The following is a 20,583-nucleotide window of genomic DNA, read 5'->3' as shown; positions in this document are numbered from 1 at the left end:
ACAACCGTGTTACAAATTTAACAATTGCAGAGATTTCACTTAACGCCCGGGGCAAGAAAGGTTGCAAAACGAGGCCCAACTCACTTATCCGCCCTCTCGCTCGGCCACGGAAATATTGAGGTTGTAATGTTAGAGTTTGTCGCAGGAAACTAATCCGGGAAGCACACACAGATAACCGATTCAGCAGGACTGATTTAAATAAGAAACTTCTTTATATGCAAGAATATTTGTACAATGCCAAGAGCTGAGCACAGTTCCACTTCAGTTCAGATGAGCAGACTAGTTTCGTTTCAGAGCTCAAGAGTGTCAGGGTTTCAAATAGCATTCCAAAGTAAATTTGTCCAAGGCAAAGTTCCAATTTATGAAGAGAGCCATGTTGCCACATTTGGAGGAACCCGAATCTGAAAGCTTCCCGCCCCCCCCCCCCCCCCGTTGAAAGTTCAAGATCTTGCCCCCCACACCCACAAGCCCATCCCATGGTCCAGTCCCCTACTGCCACGCTGTCAGCTTCCACCCATCCCGTTCAGGTGCAGAGGTGCAGAGACAAAGGATGACCTTGGCTTTCTAGAAAGAATGTTGTTATGGCTACCTAGCATCTCACTCCATACAATCCCCCCTCCCATTTTCCCACAATAGAAACGGCATAGTAGAATAACAGAAAGTGTGGCAGGCTAAAGATCCGAAAGAAAAGATGACTGCAGGCCTGACACAGAGCTTAATACAGCTAAGCCACACCCAGATTTCTTACTTAAGTTTCTGTTTCCAAATAAGCCTCATTGGCTGACCTTGTTACCATGTCTCTGCCAGTTCATGAATATTCTGATATGTAAGTCAAAAACTACCTGCACATAATTCCGGGGCCAAACTTGGAGAATACGTCCAAATTTAAGATCATCGCCTCCTACCCATAATTCCAACATTAAAACTTCCTTTCTGGATTCAGACACTTCAAATGCACTTGTCCGTTGGCCCATCCCAAAAAGAGAAGATTGAAGCATGTTGTCAGGATATCCATCTTGTTAAATTCCAGGATCGGTTGCTTATCAAGAGGTTGACTTTCTCAGAGGAGGAGAGAGGGTCGAAAGGGGAAGAGGAAGAGCAGGAGTAGGAGAAAGGTACGGGAAGAAGGAAGGGGAAGGAGAGGAGGAAGGAGGAAAGTAGAGAAGGGAGGGAGGGAGAAAGGAAAGGGAAAGGAAAGAAGGATGGAAGGGAGAGAAAAGGAAGGAGAGAGGGTAGGAAGGGAAAGAGGAAGAGCAAGTGCAAGGGAGAGGTAAGGGAAGAAGGAAGGGGAAGGAGAGGAGGAAGGAAGAAAGTAGAGAAGGGAGAGAGGGTGAAAAGAAAGAGGTAAGGAGAGGAGGATGGTAAGGAGAGAAAGAGGAGAGAGGGTAGGAAGGGGAAGAGGAAGAGCAGGAGTAAAAGAAAGTACAGGAAGAAGGAAGGGGAAGGAGAGCAGTAAGGAAGAAAGTAGAGAAGGGAGGAAGGGAGAAAAGAAAGGGAAAATAAGGTGGTTTTACAACAGGAGGAAGGGATGGTAAACAAAGCAACCCAAACTGTATATTATAACCTATTAAATGAAATAATAAATGTATAAGAATGATAAATGTTAAAACACCGGTAACCAAACGACATGCTGTATGTGATGATGGGTTTTTATATATATATATAAAAGAGGTTGACTTTCTCCTTCTCCTTACCACCCGCAGGAATTTGAAAATGATTGCTATCCCCAGCGGAGGCTGTCGGGGGGCAGCCAGTCCTATGGAGGGGAGTCTCCCCGCCTCTCGCCCTACAGCAGCATGGGGAAGCTGAGCAAATCGGACGAACAGCTGTCCTCGCTGGATTGCGACAGCGGGCAGTGCTCGCACAACACAAGCTGTGAAACGTTAGGTAAACAGAATGGGGTGTCTGCTCAGCTGCTGACGGGCGCGGAAGAAGTTCCCAAGGCCTCTGATAGCGAAAAGGAGGCCAGGGGTGACCCCCACAAGTGAAGTGAATCAGTAGATGTCACCCCCCCCAAAATAAGACCTGGTGCCTTTTTTGGTGGCAATATATATATAAGAGCCGAGGTAGGCGCAGTGGTTAAATGCAGCACTGCAGGCTACTTCAGCTGACTGCAGTTCTGCAGTCCGGCTGTTCAAATCTCACCGGCCCAGGGTTGACTCAGCCATCCATCCTTCCGAGGTGGGTAAAATGGGGACCCGGATTATTGTTGGGGGCGATATGCTGACTCTGTAAACTGCTTAGAGAGGGCTGAAAGCCCTATGAAGCGGTATATAAGTCTAACTGCTATTGCTATTGCTAAGAGAGGGTCTTATTTTTAGGGTAACACGGTATATACCATATTTTTCAGAGTATAAGACGCACCTTTTTCCCTCAAAAAAGAGGATGAAAATCTGGGTGTGTCTTAGCATTTTTGGCCTCCCAAAACCCCTCCCCTTTGCAAAAAATAGTCATGCATAGCTTTTAGGAGGCTTCCAGAGTGCTCCTGGAGGCTGGGGAGGGCAAAAATGAGCTGTTTTTTTGCTCGTTTCTGCCCTCCCCTCCGCCCCAGGAGCACTCCATAAGCCTCCTAAATGCTATGCGTGCCCTTTTTTTTGAGGAAAAAAATACCCGAGCCCCGTTTTCCCGAAAAACTAGCTGTTTTGGGGAGGCCTGCAAAGTGCAAAAACTTTGTTTTTTTAATTTGCCTCTTCAAAATTTTGGTGCATCTTATACTCTGCTGCGTCTTATACGCTGAAAAGTACGGTATATTATCAGGTGATGAGGACTTAATAGCTGCCAACTGATGTAAGGTTGTAAGCTACAGGCTGTAAGCTGATGCAATGACAATGATTCGGCAACACAGATATTGCCGGTTTAAGACTCTGGTGGGTCCACACAAGTCATTTACTATTTTAAGAGGTGTCTATGTATAAGTGGCTATATTAGAGGTGGCCACTATTGCCTCAAAGTAAAAATTCCCCGAGGCCCCTTCCAACTCTTCTATTGTTGACATCGTTTCTCGCTCTCTTCCCTGCAGATCATTACGATCCCGATTACGAGTTCTTGCAGCAGGACCTCTCGAACACGGACCAGATCCCCCAACCAGGACTCGGCATGCTCAGCCCTTTGCCGGAGGGCCTGCGGGAATCTGCTTCTCCATTTCTCGGACAATCTTTCCAACTTCCCGAGAATTGTATCTCCCCAACCCCCGCCGCACCGGCGGTTGAGGTCCCACCAGCTCTTCCCGAGAAGAAGCGGAGGGGGACGGCCGCTCCCGCCTTCGACGTCTCTGGCTGTCGGGTCCTCCTGGAGAGGCACCCTTCGCAGTACGACAATCTTTCGGAGGAGGACTTAAGCGTCCCGACGCTCTTGCCCTGGGTCTTCACGCCTTTTGCCGCTGTCCTGCCCTATCAGCCTGGGAAGCCAGCTCCCCCTGTTGAATTCCTGGCGGATTTCTCCAGCCCCAACGCCCCCAGTGAATCCGAGGAGCCCCCGCCGCTGCCGGAGAAAAAAAACAAACACAGTAAGCGCCTCCCTCGGTCTTTAAAAACAAACAAACGCATCCCTTTGTTAAAATGTCCCAAAAGGAAGATCGAAAACGAGCAGGAAGTAATATTTAGGATGACGGGAAGAGAGAAGAAAAGAGAAAAGACAAAGGCAAAAGTGGCTCGGTGGCTAAGACGCTGAGCTCCTCGATCAGAACGGTCGGAAGTTCGGTGGTTCGAATCCCCATTATAGGTCTGCCTGCCTGAACGGGGGGCTGGACTAGACGACCTCCAAGGTCCCTTCCAACTCTGTTACTGTTAATAGGAAAAGAAGAACATATAAAGAAATAGCTTTTGGTTTCCTCCTTGTCTTCTTTCCTTCCTTTCCTCCCTTCTCTTTCCTTTTCTCCTTCCTTCCTTTCTTTATCTGTCTTTTCTCCCATCCTTCCTTCTTTCCTTTCCTTCCCTTTTCTTTTTTCTTTTAAAAACTACAAGGGAGCATCCCCAAACAATAGTATTTTTATATTTGAGGGTCTGCCACAGAGAAGAGGGAGTCAAACTATTCTCCAAAGCACCGGAGGGCAGAACAAGAAGCAATGGGTGGAAACTAATCAAGGAGAGAAGCAACTTAGAACTAAGGAGAAATTTCCTGACAGTTAGAACAATCAACCAGTGGAATTGATTTGCCTCCAGAAGTTGTGAATGCTCCAACACTGGAAGTTTTAAAGAAGATGTTGGATAGCCATTTGTCTGAAGTGGTGTAGGGTTTCCTGCCTGAGCAGGGGGTTGGACTAGAAGACCTCCTAGGTCCCATCCAACTCTTGTTATTCTTCTACTTTCCATTGTAGGGCAGTAAGTCCACCCAGTGTAATCCCCAGAACAATACCATAAAGCCTAGGAGATTTATAAGAAAGAATTAAGTCTTAGCAAGTTTAATCCGAAATGTTTTTTCCCCCACCCGTTTGCGGTGAGTTTCTCTTCTATTTTCCACCCTAGGGCAGCGAGCTCTTCAAAATATCACCCCAAACTTCCTGCCTGGTGCATGTGTGCAAAACCACAATAGGGGAACTTCCCCACCCCTGCAAAATTGCAAAATTAAACTAGACAAACATATGACTCATCACCGAGATCTGAATAATTATCCCAACGTCAACAGCCATAAAACCATATATATATATCAGAGGTGGGTTCCTACCGGTTCGCACCAGTTCGGTAGAACCGGTTTGTCAAATCTACCAAACTGGTTAGAAGAGGTTCCACCAGTGGACCCGGAAAGCAGGCCACACCTACAGAAGAGGTTCCAAAAAAAGTTTTTTTTTAATTATTATTATTATTTTGTTACATAGACAACACATACACACAACAATGAAAAAAAAACAGAAAAAAAACCCCATCATCACATATAGCATGTCATTTGGTTACAAGTGTTTTAACATTTATCATTCTTATACATTTATTATTTCATTTAATAGGTTATAATATACAGTTTGGGTTGCTTTGTTTACCATCCCTTCCTCCTGTTATAACACCACCTTATTTTCCCTTTCTTTTCTCCCTTCCTCCCTTCTCTACTTTCTTCCTTCCTGCTCTCCTTTCCCTTCCTTCTTCCTGTACCTTTCTCCTACTCCTGCTCTTCCTCATCCCCTTCCTACCCTCTCTCCTCCTCTTTCTCTCCTTTCCATCCTCCTCTCCTTACCTCTTTCTTTTCACCCTCTCTCCCTTCTCTACTTTCTTCCTTCCTCCTCTCCTTCCCCTTTCTTCTTCCCTTACCTCTCCTTTGCTCCTACTCTTCATCTTTCCCTTCCTACCCTCTCTCCTTCCTTTTCTCTCCCTTCCATCTTCCTTTCCTTTCCCTTTCCTTTCTCCCTCCCTCCCTTCTCTACTTTACTCCTTCCTCCTCTCCTTCCCCTTCCTTCTTCCTGTACCTTTCTCCTACTCCTGCTCTTCCTAGAAGAGGTTCCAATTTTTTTTGAAACCCACCACATATATATATATGTTGGTTTGGTGTCATTTTCGCCCCTCGGTTCCCAAATTCGCTTCCCCACTTCCTGCCTAGCTGCTGGTTTAATCACGTGGCATCTCTCCCTTAATCCTGATTTGTTTAGATGCTGGTTCAGCAATTTGTGGCTAAATCACCCAGACACACACACAAAAAAGGAACAGGAAAGTCTTTGTGAGTCTGTTTTAGAAGCCAGGAGAAGAATTTTTGCCCTCTGGGTTAATAGTTGAGCAGTTGAGGGAGATTCACGTTGCACTGGTAGAGTCTGATTTGCCTTTATTGCCGTAGGTGGTCCTCGGGTTACGACCGCAATTGAGCCCAAATGTTTAGGTTGCTAAATGAGAAACGGGTGAACTGCCCCCTTGTTAACTGAATCCTTGCATTTGCTAAGGGAGTAACCCAGTTGTTAAGTGAATCCACCTTCCCCCGTTGACTTAGTTGATCAGAAGTCTGCAAGAGGGGATCACACAACCTTGCGGCCGTCGTAAATACGAATCAGTTGCCAAGCGTCCCGCTTTTCCTCTGTGTTGATGCTGCAATGGGTGTAAATGTGGAAAAATGGCCGTACGTCGCTTTTTTCAGTGCCCGGGTAACTTGGAAACGCACTAAATGAACTGTCGTAAGTCGAGGACGGCCTATGCTCAGATTACTTTGGCGTTTTGTTTGATTTGGGCTTCATGCAATGCTCCTGTACCAACGGAAGAGAGTATTTGTAGCTCAGGGTGGTTGTGCTCTCTGAATCCTGTTGTTTTCTTGCAGATGTTTTCATGACCCAACTAGGTAACGTCATCAGGACTAGAAGGGAGGGAGGTTTTGTCTCTGTTTCTATACAAGTGGCTTGCCCTGGCAGTGTTGATGGGACGGATCTTGGTGGTCGCCTCGACTGTAATGTTTATTCTTGGCTTCTTTATCTGAGTTGTTAGTTCCTTTGTTGTTGTTGTTGTTAGTTGCGAAGTTGTGTCCGACCCATTGCGACCCCATGGATGTTCCTCCAGGCCTTCCTGTCCTCTACCATCCTCTGGAGACCATTGAAGTTCAGTCTGACTGCTTCGGTGACTCCATCCAGCCCCCTCCTTCTCTGTCTTCTCCTCCTCCTCCTCCTCCTCCTCTTCTTCTTCTTCCTCCTCCTCCTCTTTTCTCCTCTTCTTCATATTCCTTCTTCCTCTGTTTCTCATTTCACATTCCTTGATAGTTGTTGTTGTTGTTAGTTGTGAAGTCGTGTCCCACCCATCGCGACCCCATGGACAACGTTCCTCCAGGCCTTTCTGTCCTCTACCATCCCCTGGAGTCCATTAAAGTTCAGTCTGACTGCTTCGGTGACTCCATCCAGCTACCTCATTCTCTGTCTTCTTCTTTTTCTTCTTCTTTTTCTTCTTCTCCTCCTCCTTCCTTCTTCAACATAATTTCTTCTTCTTCTTCTTCTTCTTCTTCTTCTTCTTCTTCTTCTTCTTCTTCTTCTTCTTCTTCTTCTTCTCCTCCTCCTCCTCCTCCTCCTCCTCCTCCTCCTCCTCTTTTCTCCTCTTCTCCACTATTCCTTCTCCCTCTCTTTCTCGCTTCAATTCCTTGGTTGTTGTTGTTGTTAGTTGTGAAGTCATGTCCAACCCATCGTGACCCCATGGACAATGTTCCTCCAGGCCTTTCTGTCCTCTACCATCCCCTGGAGTCCATTGAAGTTCAGTCTGACTGCTTTGGTGACTCCATCCAGCCACCTCCTTCTCTGTCTTCTCCTTCTTCCCCTCCTCCTCCTCCTCCTCCTCCTCCTCCTCCTCCTCCTCCTCCTCCTCCTCCTCCTCCTCCTCCTCCTCCTCCTCCTCCTCTTTTCTCCTCTTCTCCACTATTCCTTCTCCCCCTCTTTCTTGCTTCATATTCCTTGATTGTCGTTGTTAGTTGTGAAGTCGTGTCCCACCCATCGCGACCCCCATGGACAACGTTCCTCCAGGCCTTCCTGTCCTCTACCATGCTCTGGAGTCCCTTGAAGCTCACGCCGACTGACTCCGGTGACTTTAAACCTCCTCTTCTTAATTCCACATCTTTCTTCTGGGAACCTCTCCACCCAACCAGGGGGCCAGGAGGACGTAGAGGAGGTTTCTCCGAGCATCTCACCGAGAAGGTGACCCACCCACATGTCCATTCTCTCTCTTCCAGTGTTGGCCTACATGCAGTTTGTAGAAGATTATTCCGAACCTCAGCCTTCCATGTTCTACCAAACCCCGCAGAGCGAGCACATCTACCAGCAGAAGAATAAGCATCTGATGGAGGTTTATGGATTCAGCGACTCCTTCAGCAGCGCCGTCTCCGGCCAGGATCTGGCCCCACCTCCAGCCCTCCCGCCCAAACAGAGGCAGCTGGTGAGTTCCTGTTCTTTCTTTTTTTCTGCTCCATCTTGGTCCGGTTCCTTCTCATCCTAAAAGATACGGAGCCTCCTTTTGGTCCACGGTCCATGCTTCTTGGCTTGGGGATTTTATTCCGGGGAGGTCTGAGCCCGGTTTAGTTTAGTTTTCAGTTGACTTTATTGCCATCGCATCTTGTGCCATGAAATTAAATGCGCACAGGGACCGTTTCAGGTTGTGGTTGTTAAGGACTCCTGTGCGGTCGTTAAGCGCAGCGTCAAGGGGGTGGCTGGTTTCCTCGTTGACTTGACTTATGGGTAGCTGGCAGTGAAGACGACAAGGGCTGAGGATGTGACTGTGGGAAGTTGTGGCCATTGGAACTGTATGCCAGTTGCCATTCCCCCATCATGACCCTGTGACTGTGGGGACACTGCGACGGCCACATCTCCAAGTCCCAGCCTTAAGTCTTCTTGTTGAGCACTGTTGTAACTTCAAATGAACAAGAAGTCAGTAAGTGAGGACTACCTGTATAGTCAAAAGCCCTTCCCTGTCTTTCATGGTTGACAAAGTATAAGGGTACCCCTGGCATAATTACGCCTGGTTGTATTGAATGTTCCCAGTCCATCCTCAACCGGTGCCTTCTTCCACGTTCCACCTCCATAACTGACAATAGAACATAGGATATAAATAGGGTTGGAAGGGACCTTGAAGGTCTTCTAGTCCAACCCAAGCAAAAAAACAAAAGACGCTCATTGTCATTCCGGCTGTCCAATCTCTTCTTGAAAACCTCCAGTGATGGAGCTTTCTTGCAATCAAGATCAAGGGAAGTGCTAATACCACTCTATAAAGCCTTAGTAAGACCACACCTAGAGTACTGCATCCTGTTTTGGTCACCACACTATAAAAGAGATGTGGAGACTCTAGAAAGAGTGCAGAGAAGAGCAACCAGGATGATGAGGGGACCGGAGGCTAAAACACACGATGAATGGTTGCAGGAACTGGCCATGGCTAGTTTAGAGAAGAGAAGGACCAGGGAAGACAGGATAGCATTTTCTAATATTAGAGGGGCTGCCACAGAGAGGAGTGGGGGGATCAAGCTATTTTCCAAAGCACCTGAAGGCCAGACAAGGAATAATGGATGGAAACTGACCAAGGAGAGATTCAACCTGGAAATAAGGAGAAATTTTCTGACAGTGAGAGCAATCAACCCATGGAACAGAAGTTGCCTTCAGAAGTTGTGGGAGCTTCATCCCTGGAAGCTTTCAAGAAGAGACTGGACTGCCATCAGTCAGAAATGGTGTAGGGTCTCCTGCTTGGGTGGGGGGTTGGACTAGATGGCCTACAAGGTCCCTTCCAAATCTGTAACCAGAGAGAAACTCATTGGCGATTCAAATTGTAACACCAAGGATCCTGAAGGCATCATCAGGTCAGGGAGAACAAACAGATCCCAAGGAGATCCCCTCGAAATACTTCTCCTAAAACCTAGAGGAGTCAGGCATGATTCTAAAATAAAAAAAATAAAAATAAACAAACAAACTTTGGAGGTTGAAGAATCCTCAAGGGGAAAACAACTCAAAAAGCTTGGGAAGTTTTGAAAAGTGAGATTATAAAAGCCCAGTCTAGCACATGTAAATAACCAGGAGGTGTTCTTCTCTGACTCAGTTTCCCCAGGGATGTGGTCTTGGCCTTTAAGCCTTTTGTTCCTCCGTTTCTTCTCTCGCCTTGTGAGGGCTGCCTGCTTCCTTTTTCTGTTTTATTCCATTTGGGGTTGGGGTATTTTTTTTTAAACTTAATCTTTTTCTTCTTTCATTTTCCCTGTTTTCGGAAAAGAAAATCAAATCTTTAGCCTTTCAATCTCTCGCCACGTTTCCCGAAAGCAAATATTAAACAATTCACCCCTTGCGTGAGATGGCGGGTGCCCCAACTATCTTCACATACAGGTAGTCCTCGGCTTACGACCACAGTTTCGCCCAACAGTTGCCAAGTGAGTCCCAATTTTACGACCTTCCTTGCCATGGTCGATAAGTGAATCACGGCGGTCGTTAAGTCAGTGACATGGTTGTGAAGTGAACCTGACTCATATTATCAGAAAGTTGCAAAAAGGGGATTGTGTGACCCCGGGGCGCTGTGACCGTCATAAACACGAGTCAGCGCCCAAGCCTCTGAATTCTGATCAGGTGACCACGGGGATGCTTGCATGAGAAACGCTCCTAAGTCGCTTTGTTTTTCAGCACCGTCGTAACTTAGAACCGTCACTAAGCGAATGATTGTAATCCCCTTGAGCAGGGGATTGGACTAGAAGACCTCCAAGGTCCCTTTCCGACTCTGTTATTCACAATCACTAATTGGACTGATGCACGTCGAGGACTGCCTGTATTTGGATAGAAAAAGAATCCAGCACCGTAGTGCTTGGATGGGACCTTAAGAGGCTGTCTAGCCCAACCCCACCAAGCCAGGCGCTGGGTTTAATCTCCCGTCGATGCAGGTTGTTCTTTTTTTCCTTCCGTCTTCCTCCCTCGCTCCTTTTCTTTCTCTCCTTCCAACAGGCTATTTTCCCCGCTCCCTTCTCTTCTGTCTCCTACTGTGTCCAGCCGTCTAAGGCCCCCCTGGCCTCCGAGGAGGTCGGCATGGGCCAGGGTCTCAGCGTCTCCGTCTCTAACTCCTTCCTCCAGCAGAACAGTTCCTTTCCCGCGCACTCGGTGAGTGACTAACGGAAACCTTTCCTTTCGCAGCTTGCTTCCTCTTGCTCTTCCCCTTTATTTACTTCGCACAAAATTTAGTAAAAGTAGATCTCCTGGGATAAGGTGGCGGGATCCAACCTTGAATCGGTCACCGAGATCACTGGGTTTATTTCGTCCAAGCTTTTGGGACTCCCATCCTCGGAGAACTTCCTAGTCTGTGAAGTCCTTGGTGCTCTCTGAGCTGGGTTGTTTCCATGCACATCGTTCCATGACCCAACTAGGTAACATCATCAGTGCTAGAAGGGAATGGGATGGAGGAGGAGGAGGAGGAGGAGGAGGAGGAGGAGGAGGAGGAGGAGGAGGAGGAGGAGGAGGAGGAGGAGGAGGAGGAGGAGGAGAACAATTACGACTGTGGAGTTCTTGGTGCTCTCTGAGTTGTTTCCGTGCAGACATTGCGTTATCCAACTAGGTAACTAAGAGCTGAGGTGGCGCAGTGGTTAAATGCAGCACTGCAGGCTACTTCAGCTGACTGCAGTTCTGCAGTTCGGCTGTTCAAATCTCACCGGCTCAGGGTTGACTCAGCCTTCCATCCTTCCAGGTGGGTAAAATGAGGACCCGGATTGTTGTTGGGGGCAATATGCTGACTCTGTAAACCGCTTAGAGAGGGCTGAAAGCCCTATGAAGCGGTATATAAGTCTAACTGCTATTGCTATTGCTAACATCATCAGTGTTTGAAGGGAATGGGATGCAGGAGGAGGAAGGTGGGGGGGGGAGGACCATGACTGTGAAGTTCTTGGCGCTCTCTGAGCCAGCCTCATGACCCAACTAGGTAACATTATCATTGCTAGACGTTCTCCATCAGACCGAAAGCACGTGGTAAGGAAGATTTTTGACGAGGCCCACGATTCTTTCAGTCTTGGTGTATTTGATTAGCTCAGGTGGATCGTGCATCGCGCAGTAGCGCTGCTGTGGATGCTTTAATCCCGCGGTGCCGAATCCTTGGAAGTAGCGCAGCGCGGCTTCTGCAGAACGGCGCTAGAAGGAACACGCTCCTTTTCTAAAACTCCACTCTTGCAATGTTTTCTTCCCGGTTTCACCTTCCGGAGGCACAGCAGGACAGCTGGCCGGTTTTCTAGGCTGGGTCAGCCGCCGCCATCCCCTCTCTGACCCGAGGAACAGAGCGGGTGCTAGGATGCTGGAAAGCCTCAGCCGAGGGCAATTCTGCAGAACGGACTCGTTGTTTTTTTTCCCCTTAACTTGGGTTTCCCCAGAAAGAGATTCTCCTACCAGTGTGAAGAGACATAAAGGGCGGACTTTTCACCCGACATAAAGTGCATTTGCAAGCTGTTTGCGTTGTGCCTGGCCCTGAGCCCGGCATGTTCCCAGACATGGCCGAGCTCAAGAGCCAAAAGAGGGGGGAGGGAGCGGTGGGAACGGGAAGGTCCAATTTCGTAAGCTGTCTGATGAAAGAGAAATTCCCTGGCCTCGTGCCACTTGTAGTGGCCCGCCAGTGGAGCTAGCAGCAGATTCAAAGGAGGACGGGGAATCTGGGGAAGGCTCGGATGAGGACTCTGTGTTGGAGGCAGAGAGGGGGCCAGGGCCGTCTGACAGTTATCAGCTGCCTTCAGAGTCAGACGTCAGTGAGGCAGAAGAACAGCTGGAGCCTGTTCCCAGTGTGTGCATGCGCAGAGTTGCCAGGCGAAGGGAACAGCTAAAGAACAGGGGTTGACTTGGGAGGAAGGCCACAGGTGGACGATGAATGGCCCCTCCCAGAGGGAATAAAAGAGGGGAGAAAGGGGAGTGGAGTTTGCAGGAGGCCATTCATTTGCTTCATTGGTTCGTGACTCTCGGAGACTCCTGGCCAAGTTTTGCAGAGATCAACCTGGCAGCTCTCCAAGCCAGATAAGGTCTGTGACCGTAAATCCTCCCTCGAAAGACTTTGCTGGATGTGGATGAGCATAATTCACAGCCAATTAATAAAAAGGGTTTTTTGTCAGGACTAGGAGTTAGCTTCATGCTCTCGGGAAGCCTCGGTCAAAACACACCACTTGCAGATGCACCACCCCCCCTGCTGCCAAAGGGCATTTTGTGTTTTTTTATCATCCATTCTAGATTTTAGTTTTTCCGTGTCATCTTTTTCCCCCCCTGCGAGGGAGAATCGAACTCGGTTCTCTCCAGGCAGGGCTTCGGCCTCTGAGTCCTTAGCCGAGGGAGTCTCTCCAAGCTGAGAGACCATCCGAGCCTTCGGGCTACTGTGTATCTTGTTCTAATTCCTTTTCTCTGTCTTTCTTTTTTCTCTCCTGCCCTCCTCGTCCTCTTCCCCTGCTCATCTCCTCCCCTCAACGCTCCCCTTTCTCGTTGAGTTGGTGCCGTCTCCCCCCCCATGCCCTCCCCCCTTCCGCTTCATCATTGTCCCGTCTTCCCAGTACAAATCGGTCTTCAGGTCTTTCTCCCAAGACTTCGTTCCTCGTGGCCAAGTTCCCGCCATCCCTCCCTTTCTCACATCTACCTCGGCCACTTCCGCCTCTCCTCAGCCTTTCCCACCTGCGCACCAGGCTCCGAACTCGGACGCGCCATCCGGCCAGCCCCTTGGCACCATGGAGCGGCCATCTTCTTCTTCTTCTTCTTCCTCCTCCTCCTCCTCTTCTCAAGACAGCAGCAAGTCTGTTTCTGTCTCGCTTTCCTCTGAACTCTCTTTCATCAAAACTCTCCAGAAATCTTCGGTGAGAAAACCCGAACGGGGCCGAGCTCCCCATTTTGTGGGTCAGGCTGTGGGGAGGGTGGTGTAGCTTTCTATGACTTGCAATTTGCCACCTTCCTTGAGGGGAGAGAAAGTGGCTGGTCCAAAGTCACCCAGTTGGCTTCCATGCCTAAACTGGGACTAGAACTCACCGTCTCCTGGTGATTGGCTCAGAGTCACCCAGTCGGCTTTCATGCCTAAAGTGACACTAGAACTCACCGTCTCCTGGTGATTGGCTCAGAGTCACCCAGTCGGCTTTCATGCCTAAAGCGGAACTAGAACTCACCGTCTCCTGGTGATTGGCTCAAAGTCACCCAGTCGGCTTTCATGCCTAAAGCAGAACTAGAACTCACCGTCTCCTGGTGATTGGCTCAGAGTCACCCAGTCAGCTTTCATGCCTAAAGTGGAACTAGAACTCACTGTCTCCTGGTGATTGGCTCAGGGTCACCCAGTCGGCTTTCATGCCTAAACTGGGACTAGAACTCACTGTCTCCTGGTGATTGGCTCAGAGTCACCCAGCTGCCTTTCATGGCTAAAGCGGAACTAGAACTCACATCTCTTTGCTTTCTAGCCTGGTGCCTTGATCCCTACAACAAACTGGCATATATGAAAAGGTACCCCCTATAGTTTTTAGGAGATTGTTCTGAAACACACACACACACACAAATGAAAGTTTATCTCAGAATTGTTTTGGGGAACAACCGTCACCCTTCGTTAAAAAATAAAAATTGGGAGGACGGTTTTCATAAGATGGGATTGGGGGCATGTTGCAAATGCCGCCTCCAAATAGCCGGGGAACGTCCCGGTTTGAGGGCCCCCCTGTCCCATGGTGCTGGGTGGGTTGCTGTGTCCCTCCTGCCTGGCGGGGGGGTCACCCCTTTGCTTCCCTTCCCTTCTGTCTCTGTAGAGTGACCACGTTGGCGAGGGTGAATACGTCAATCTCTACTCCTCGGGTCAAAGCAATGGGGAACTACTCCCTGCCTACTCTGAAGGAGTAAGTAAAAGCAGGAGGAGCGCTGGGAATGGCCTGGCATGCCTACAGGGGATGAGTGGCAGGGAAATCTCCTTTCTCACCCCCTCCCTGCATCCAGGACCTGAAGTCTGGTCTATATAAACAAAGAGCAAAGCACACTCACTGGCCGCTGATGATGTTATCTAGCTGGGTCATGAAACGTCTGGAAGAAAACCAAGTTCAGAGAGCACCAAGGACTGCACAGTCCTCCTCCTCCTCCTCCTCCTCCTCCTCCTCCTCCTCCTCCTCCTCCTCCTCCTCCTCCTCCTCCTCCTCCTCCATCATTCCACATACCTCAATCCCTTCCAGCACTGATAACATTACCTAGTTGGGTCACGAAACGTATGCATGAAAACAACCAAGCTCAGAGACCACTAAGGATCCCACAGTCCTCCTCCTCTTCCTCCTCCTCCTCCTCCTCCTCCTCCTCCTCCTCCTCCTCCTCCTCCTCCTCCTCCTCCTCCTCCTCCTCCTCCTCCTCCTCTTCCATCATTCCACATACCTCAATCCCTTCCAGCACTGATACCATTACCTAGTTGGCTCACGAAATGTCCGCACGCACCAAGGACCCCCACAGTTTAACCTGAGCCATGAATATTCTCTTGTAAATCGTGTCTGGATTCCGTTAGGCTCCCCTGTTTCGTGGCACAATGCTGCTGTTTTAGGAGCGTCCCTCATACCAAACCGAATTTAAAATTCCTATCCGGCATCAGAAAAAGCATTTTTGCCCCCTTTCCTTTTAACAACCTCTGCTTAAGGACTTTCTCTTCGTTCCCCTGTGGATTTGAATTTCCCCCTCTGATGATCGGGCTGCGTGTTTCCAGCCTACAAAATGTACAATTCTGTATTTTAATGTCTTTGTTGAAGAATTGGTTGGATTTGATGGTTTGGCGGGGAAAGAAGGGGGAGGGTACCACAAGCGACGAAGCAACTGGGTTTCTTGGCATTACAACATGAAAGAGCTGAGGACTTCCACTCCCAGAATTCCCCAGCTGGCTGAGGAATTCTGGGAGTTGAAGTCCACACCTCTTCAAGAAGGCAGGTTTTTTTAAAAAAACACGAATTTGCAGAATGGATTTCTGTCACCTGGAAAAAGAAAACTGTCAGAATTTGTTGCATAAATTCACACACAGATAACTGATTCAGCTGGATTCATTAACTTCTTTATGTGCATAAGATAAATGTACAATACCAACAGGTGATTCTTCCAAGTAAACACAAGGCAGGAGAGTTACAGGCACACACAAGCAGTTAGCTTTATTTCAGCAGAGATGTCCATGCAGACTGATAGTTTACTTTTCAGAGTTGCAGATTGCTTAAGTTTCTGTTTCAATTCTCTGCACAGACTCAGATCTGTTTCAGCTCCCATTGGCTGACTCGGTTGCTATGCCTTGTTGTTGGCTGACCTTGTTCCCATGTCTCTCCCAGACATGAATATTTTAACCAAAGCAAACAACGATTTCATAGTCATGAAATGGTAAGAGTGCTGTGCATTTCTTTAAAAACCCAACCAAATTTGACTTTGGTTCAATTCTGAGAATGGTTGTCAACTTTCTGTGTTGACATTCCCCACATACTGTTGGCAGAGCCAGATCTCATTACAGTTGCTGGTTTGAGATGGGTGTATCTATTGGGTAACGTGATTTGTGACACAGACTGAAGGGAGGAAAGGAACCAGGGGCAAAGTTCAGAAGCAGATAGACAAAGCAAAGAAATGGCTGCGGATAAATCTTGCCTAATGAGTAATGCCCGATGAAGCTGTTAATAAATCACTGTTTTTTGTACGAAAACATCGGCTCGATTATTATTAATTAATTACGGCACCGTTAGGAAACATTACAGTGGTGACAATACAATGCAGTGTTTCTCAACCTTGAACTTTTAAGAGGTGCGGACCGACCTCTTCCACTATTTGGAGACCCTGGAACTCTAGATGGTCTTCGACATACGACCGCAAGGGAGCCCCAAAGTTGACTTGTCAAGCGAGACACTTGTTAAGTGAGCTTCCCTCTCCCCATTTTATGACTTTTCTAAGGGAATTTAAGTGAACGCTTAAGTTGTTAAGTGAATCACTGCTGTTGATAAATTGGTGCCAGCGTTGTTACGTGAGTCTGGCTTCCCCGTTTAACTTTTGCTGGTCAGAGAAGGTGTCCGGGACACTGCGACCGTCATAAGTCCATGCCAGTTGTCAAGTCTCTGAATTTTGATCCTGTGACTGCGGGAATGTCTGCAACCGTCGTAAATGTGAAAAACGTTCCCGGCTCACTTTTTTCCAGTGCCGTCGTGACGCCGAAAGGCCATTAAATGTTGTAAGTTGAGGGCTGTCTTTATCTGGTTAATAATTCAAGTCTTTGTCCTGTCTCCCCATTCCCCCCCCCCCAGGAAACGCCAATAATTAAGGATGACCACGCGAAGGATTCCTCATCCGTGAGTGGCACCCCAGGGACGGAAAAGCACGAGAGTGAAAGGTGAGGTTGTCCTCGGCTTACGACCACACAGTGGAGCCCAACGTTTCTGTTGCTAAGCGAGACCATTGTCAAGCAGGTTTCTCCCCATTTTACGACCCTTTTGTTAAGTGAATCCCTGCAGCTGTTAAGCTAGTAACAACCTAGTCGTTAAGTGAATCTGGCTTCCCCCTTTGCTTGTCAGCAGGTCGTAAAAGGGGGCCACGTGACTCCCCCCCAGGACACTGCAACCATCATAAATATGAGACAAGTCAGTTGCTAAGGACACACGTGTTTTGATCCTACGAAGCTGGGAATGCTGCGTTGGTCAGAAGCATGAAAAACTATCATGTCCCTTTTTTTCAGGGGCGTCACTAAATGAAATTGTTGTAAGTCAAGGACTACATGTATAAACACACCCACAGACACGAAGTAACCTTATAGTGGAGATCTTACTATTAAACTACTAGCTGAAGTCTGAAACTGTCATCATATAGCCAATATTTCATGCCAGTTGTAATGGTGGTTCTTTTTAATATTATGCTCCTCTTTGGATGAAAATTTAAATAATACTGCGGTCGTAATATTAAGATGCTGAATTGCATTTAATATGGTTTGAATTCTTTTTCCTTTTTTTGCTACACCCTTCCTTCCTTCTTTCTTTCCTCCTTCCTTCTCCTCTTCTTCCATCCATCCACAGCTTCCTTCCTTCTTTCCTTCCTTCCTTCCCCATTTCTTTTCTCCCTCCCTCCCTTAGTGTCTGTTACTTTTTATGGGTAAATTTTTAAATTAAAAACTACCTATTGTATATACTTATTTCACATAGATACACAAAAATCTAATGTCCACCAGTTTTTAAGCTTTCTCTGGGGAAATCCAGGGACGCAGTGGCTCAGTGGCTGAGACGCTGAGCTTGTCGATCATAAAGGTCAGCAGTTCGGCGGTTCGAATCCCTAGAATCCCTAGAGCCGGCATGAACTCCCGTTCCTTGTCCCAGCTGCCAACTTAGCAGTTCGAAAGCACGTAAGAAACGCAAGTAGAAAAATAGGAACCACCTTTGGTGGGAAAGGAACAGCGTTCCGTGCGCCTTCGGCGTTGTGCCATGCCGGCCACATGACCACGGAGACGTCTTGGGACAATGCTGGCTCTTGGGCTTTGAAACGGAGATGAGCACCGCCCCCTAGAGTCAGGAACGACTAGCACATATGTGCAAGGGGAACCTTTACCTTTACCTGGGGAAAGCCAGTAAAAACACAGCTATATTTTCAGATGGAATCCATGACTAACCTTTGATCTACGTCAAATTCCTTCCCAACACTGAGAACTAGAAACTTTGTGATGATAGGCCTTCTGTTGACGCAGTACACCCTCTTTTGTCTTGTGCATCCAGACCGCAGAAGTCCCTGGAATCTTTGGAAAACCCTCAGATGGAGGAGGAAGTGGACGAGTTGTCCCTTGTTAACCACACCGAAATCATATCCAGGCTGACCTTGAAACAGGAAGTAAGTTTTAACTTCTCCTTTTTTGGGGTTGCTTCCTTGTTTTCAGGTTGTGCTTGGAACCAGTCTAGATTACCGTATTTTTCGGAGTATAAGACAAACCTCAGGTTTTTTTGGGGGGAGGGGGGAATAAGAAAAAAAAATATCCTGCCTCTGCCTACCGGCATCCGTGGGATTCATCTGGCTGGCGTCCTGTCAGCATGTGAGAGAGTTGAGGGCTGTTTGGAAACGAACAGTATTTGCTGTGTTAGCAACAAGGACGGAGACACAGCAAGGAGCCTGGGCGTGGCTCGTTCTGTACTAAAGCTTCAGGCTGTGCTGATCTCTGAAACTAAAACTGAAAGTGAAACTTCTTTGCTGAGCTACCACCTTGGAAAATCTGCTTTTGGTGTTGTATATTAAATGTGTTATATTATATATAAAGAGAAGTTATTGAATCCTGCTGAATCGGGATTAATTGTGTGTGCATTCTGGATGTGATTGCCACTGCAAACTCTTGACACGTCCTTGCAGCAAATAGCGAAAAGCTAGGTCAGCTTCATCACATTATTGCAGCCTGATTCAGCAGGAGCAGCTGATGGGCGGATAGATCGGCCTTCCGGAATACCTCTCATCTACTCCAACTGCCTGCCTAGGCAGGAAACCTTATTCTGTTTCAGACAAATGGCTATCCAACATCTTCTTAAAAACTTCCAGTGTTGGAGCATTCACATCTTCTGGAGGCAAGTTCTGTTCCACTGATTAATTGTTTTCATTGTCAGGAAATTTCAGTTCCAAGTTGCTTCTCTCCTTGATTAGCTTCCACACATTGCTTCTTGTTCTACTCTCAGGTGCCTTGGAGAATAGTTTGACTCCCTCTTCTTTGGGGTAACTCCTAAGATATTGGAAGACTTCTATCATGTCTCCCCTAGTCCTTCTTTTCATTAAACTAGACATACCCAGTTCCTGCAACCATTCTTTATATGATTTAGCCTCCAGTCCCCTAATCCTCTTTGTGGCTCTTCTCTGCACTCTTTCTAGAATCTCTACATCGTGGCAACCAAAACTGAATGCCGGATTCCAAGTGTGGCCTTACCAAGGCCTTATAAAGTGGTATTAACCCTTCACGTGATCTTGATTCCATCCCTCTGTTGAAGCAGCCTAGAACTGTGTTGGCTTTTTGGGCAGCTGCTGTCCACAGCTGGCTCCTATTTAAATGGTTGTCCACTAGGACTCCAAGATCCCTCTCACAGTTGCTACTATTGAGCAAGGTACCACCTATACTGTATCTGTGCATAAAGATGGTGGCGCCAGCCATAGAACTGATTCAGAGTTACTACCTACTCAGCCGAAGTGATAGAAACGCACCTCTGGTGCCGTGCGGTTTGCAATCTGGTCAGGAAATACACTATCACAGCATCCCAAGGAAATGTGTGCGTCATCTCTTACGGGGGGAATTTTTCTCTTCCGCTGCAGGGTGATGATGGTCCCGACGTCCGCGGTGGGTCAGGAGACATCCTTTTGGTGCACGCGACGGAGACGGCCACTGTGGAGGGGACGGTGAAAGGTACTGTGGAGGGAATGTGTGTTAACCCTGATGCAAGGTTCACATTCACGACGAGTGTTCAATTTTGCAGTCGAGGCCCAGAAAGGTTGAAGGAAGGATTTTGGAGGCAGGAGATCCTTGAAAAGTTGTTCAAAGTCACCCTTTCGTCCCTAAGGCCAGACTAGAACTCCCATCTCCTGGTGATTGGTCCAAAGTCACTCAGATGCCTTTCATGTCTAAGGCGGGACTAGAATTCACCATCTCCTGGTGATTGGCCCACAGTCACCCGGCTGCCTTTCATACATAAGATGGGACTAGAACTCACCATCTCCTGGTGATGGGCCCAAAGTCACCCAGACAGCTTTTATGCCTAAAATGGGACTATAACTCACCGTCTCCTAGTTTCTCGCCTGTTACCTTAACCGCAAGCCCAATCTGGCTCTATATATTCCTTTTTAATGTTTTCGATCTTTTATTTGCATGCCGCCTGCAGTCCCCCAATGAGAGAGAGGGATGGTTTCTAAATATGATAGATAAAAATCAATCAACCAATCAAATACCCACGCTCCATCTTCATCCTGAGCTATATTACGGTCTGGAAGAGGGATTAGCAACCTGTGGCTCTTTCATCCCTCTGCTGCGGCTCCCCGCCACTCAAAATATGCATCCCAACCACCAATGTGGGATACCTACCTATTCTGACCCCCCTCCTCCGTCCAGTAATGAATGCCGAGACAAGCTTAACTGGAATGTACTTTAATAGCAAGACACCAAAACCTCGGTGGCTGAAAGCCAAGCATAACAAACAGATAAGAACCTTGGCAGCAACTCCGACTTCAACAGATAACAGCTTCTCCAGCGTTAGGAATGACGTTGAATCCTGCAA

At 47.8% G+C, this 20,583-nt stretch overlaps 1 protein-coding gene across 3 annotated transcripts in view; it reads left to right on the top strand.

The window, feature by feature from the left end:
* RAPGEF1 (Rap guanine nucleotide exchange factor 1) overlaps nucleotides 1-20,583 on the top strand; it is an 80,497-nt gene that overhangs the window by 44,008 nt on the left and 15,906 nt on the right. The window contains exons 8-16 of one of the 3 annotated variants that reach the window (XM_087704661.1): nucleotides 1,704-1,887; nucleotides 3,020-3,505; nucleotides 7,612-7,814; nucleotides 10,343-10,495; nucleotides 12,904-13,200; nucleotides 14,125-14,211; nucleotides 16,612-16,697; nucleotides 18,064-18,175; nucleotides 19,628-19,718. In XM_087704661.1, coding sequence (XP_087560787.1) covers nucleotides 1,704-1,887; nucleotides 3,020-3,505; nucleotides 7,612-7,814; nucleotides 10,343-10,495; nucleotides 12,904-13,200; nucleotides 14,125-14,211; nucleotides 16,612-16,697; nucleotides 18,064-18,175; nucleotides 19,628-19,718 — 1,699 coding nt within the window. The remainder of the gene's footprint in view (nucleotides 1-1,703; nucleotides 1,888-3,019; nucleotides 3,506-7,611; nucleotides 7,815-10,342; nucleotides 10,496-12,903; nucleotides 13,201-14,124; nucleotides 14,212-16,611; nucleotides 16,698-18,063; nucleotides 18,176-19,627; nucleotides 19,719-20,583) is intronic. The other 2 variants (XM_087704662.1, XM_087704663.1) reach the window with 2 other exon arrangements.

The sequence above is a fragment of the Thamnophis sirtalis genome, unplaced genomic scaffold (genome assembly GCF_051295495.1).
Source record: "Thamnophis sirtalis isolate CommonGarterSnake01/CBP01778 unplaced genomic scaffold, rThaSir2_p1.2 scaffold_2, whole genome shotgun sequence".
Lineage (NCBI taxonomy): Eukaryota > Metazoa > Chordata > Lepidosauria > Squamata > Natricidae > Thamnophis > Thamnophis sirtalis.
Note: the sequence above shows the minus strand (reverse complement) of the source record. Positions and strands in the feature narration are given on the sequence as shown.